The 2,500-nt window shown below is 42.3% G+C and overlaps 1 protein-coding gene across 1 annotated transcript in view; it reads left to right on the plus strand.

Annotated features, from left to right (window-relative positions):
- Nucleotides 1-2,500, plus strand: part of LOC138036936 (sodium channel protein 1 brain-like) — a 32,781-nt gene that overhangs the window by 11,664 nt on the left and 18,617 nt on the right. Inside the window, 3 exon segments of the mRNA XM_068882964.1 lie at nucleotides 1-12; nucleotides 1,688-1,773; nucleotides 2,181-2,500. The exon segment at nucleotides 1-12 is cut by the window's left edge and continues 223 nt beyond it; the exon segment at nucleotides 2,181-2,500 is cut by the window's right edge and continues 16 nt beyond it. Coding sequence (XP_068739065.1) covers nucleotides 1-12; nucleotides 1,688-1,773; nucleotides 2,181-2,500 — 418 coding nt within the window.

The following is a 2,500-nucleotide window of genomic DNA, read 5'->3' on the forward strand; positions in this document are numbered from 1 at the left end:
ATAGCAGAAAAGGTGTTGTCTCGTGGAATCTGTTTTGGTCCAATTTTCACATAGTGCTACTGTGTTGCTTTTAGTGTGATTCAGCCAGTCGGAGCTAAAAAGGAGGCCAGGAGAATTTGTCACTTGCTTATACGTGTGTTACGATTGCTTTACTTGATTAATTTGATTGATTGATTTTGAATATCCGCTGACTCATTGGAATTAAGTAATAAAAATTCTGTCTGGCAGACAGAAAGCACAACGACTAATGGGTCACCAATTAGACTGAAACGGAAGAATTAAAGAGTTGAACAATTTCTTACTGTTTTGGTGCAATGCCAGAGTACAAGAGGGTAGGCTTTTATAGTTTATGCTCGTAGCACAGCTCGTTTTTTGGCCAAATTATGCTACATTTTCTTTAAATCGCGCTCCTTGAAAAACATGGCAAATAATTCCAAAAATACGTTTTCTTTAGTTAGATATCGTTTATTATTGTTAGCTATGTATGTCCTTTTTCATGTACTTTCATATTTCCCCGAACTTCTTTCAACAACGATCTTCAAATAAACATGCATGGTTTGTTTAGAATCACGCTCTCAGCTCTCAGAAGTTCCATTTATCTGCATTTAATATACAGCCGGAGGTTGTGAAGTGCAGGTTGCAGGTGGCAGGTCATTGTTTTACCCTAACTGAAACAACCAAAACCTTTACAAAATGCTAACCTTAGGCTTAAACATTACCTGATGTTAGCATTAGTAAAGGTTTGGGTTGTGTGGTGTAACAATGACCTGCAACCTGTAGTATACACTCTCCATTATGCATCTGTCAATTCCAGCAGTGCCCATCTCCCCCCCCCCCCCCCCCGCGCTAACCCCCGGGCATTAGCTTTTTTTTTAAAAAAATGGGCAAATTCCCCGGGTGGGGACACATAAGCTGTCTAAATGCCCCGGGGTGGGGACGAAGAAAGAGGGCAAATGCCACGTCCCCGGGATCGTCGCCTTGAAGAATCAAGACATTTTAAATGATGATGAATCGCATTTTAAGCTCGCAAGATTTGCCTTGAAGATCGCATCATTTGAATTCGCAAACCTTCTGTATTTTAACTCCACTTTCATGAATTTAAAAATTGCTAGGCTAGTTTTGAATGCGAAATGCGAAGTAGTCGTGTTTACGCAATCTTCACGTCAGTGATTGTTTTGTGATATTTGTTCACCTTGTCGCTTTTATATATTCATATGCTTACAAGTATAAATGAAGATATCTTTAAAAACATCCACAAGTTTTTCGAGTCCGTGACGGACAAGCCAGTCTTTAACGAAGGCCTCGTCTTCTCCGATTATCTCTTCCATGCATGTTAATTCGAAAACACGTGTGTCAAATGCCCGGGGGTCGCCCCGGGGTAGGCTAATGCTCATCCCCTGGGCCGCGATAAAATTGCGAATGCCCCACCCCCGGGACCGACAACTTGAGCAAATGCCCCGCTTTTGCCCGGGGGGAGGGGGGAGGGATGGGCACCGCTGGAATTGATTGATGCATTATACTGTAGCACCCGTGCTTGCTTGCAAGTAGTCCGAGAATGCATGATCTTGCTGCTCATTAAAAGACTAAAAGACTGAGGCTAAACACTGTCTCTGTAGCTGTCCACGGTAAATTGCACTATGAAATTCTCCTCGAACTGTTAGAATGTTCTTGCTGTCATTTCCATTAGATGTTCTACCAGGATCTACGGCATTGTTGAATGCAGTGACTGCATTTCAAAAGAAAGGGAAATTAAACAGAGCCACTATGAAAAGAGTAAGTATGAAAATGTTTTCATCTTAAGTTTGGACTCGCGGCTTGATGTTTTTGGCTGAACAGACTTGGAAAGGACAAGTAAAGTCCATGCTACATTCTTTCATGATCTCTCAGATAAATTGCGCCCAACGATTGGCCAGTCTAGTGGGTCGTTCTCTGCAGTATAATACTGATTTAGTTATGTTGCTCGGGATGCTGATAACAGTTTGCGTGACCAGCAATAGCAGAGGTTCTAATGTTTCCATCGACAGCTCCTATTAAAATGATCGTTTTCGCGGTTATGCAAACGTCGTTTAGTCTTACCTATGTAAAAGTCTGCGACTTGAAACCAACGCTAAAGGAAAACACATGGCATTGTATGAATTGAACGTGGTTCATTTACCTGTTTTTTAATGTCATTTATTTAGCTGTCCATCGCCATTGAAGCAGCAAATAAGGATTCTAATGCATCCAGCACCGTTCTTAACTTGGCTCGTACATCTGCACCATCCCCAAGCCCACGGAGGAGCGTACGGTCGTACCCTTCTGATGCACCCACTGTTGGGGATCCAGCAATGAGTGAGGTTCAGGAATGTTGTCCTTGCTGGATGAAATTCTGCACGTGTAGTTGCATTGCAACCTGGAAAGAATCCCGTGGATATCGAAAATGGAGGAGCATGCGTCACAACATCAAGAAGTTTGTTGAGCATCGCTACTTTGATTGGTTGATACTGGTGATTATAATTTC

Source organism: Montipora capricornis, unplaced genomic scaffold, assembly GCF_036669925.1.
Source record: "Montipora capricornis isolate CH-2021 unplaced genomic scaffold, ASM3666992v2 scaffold_77, whole genome shotgun sequence".
Classification (NCBI taxonomy): Eukaryota; Metazoa; Cnidaria; class Anthozoa; order Scleractinia; family Acroporidae; genus Montipora; species Montipora capricornis.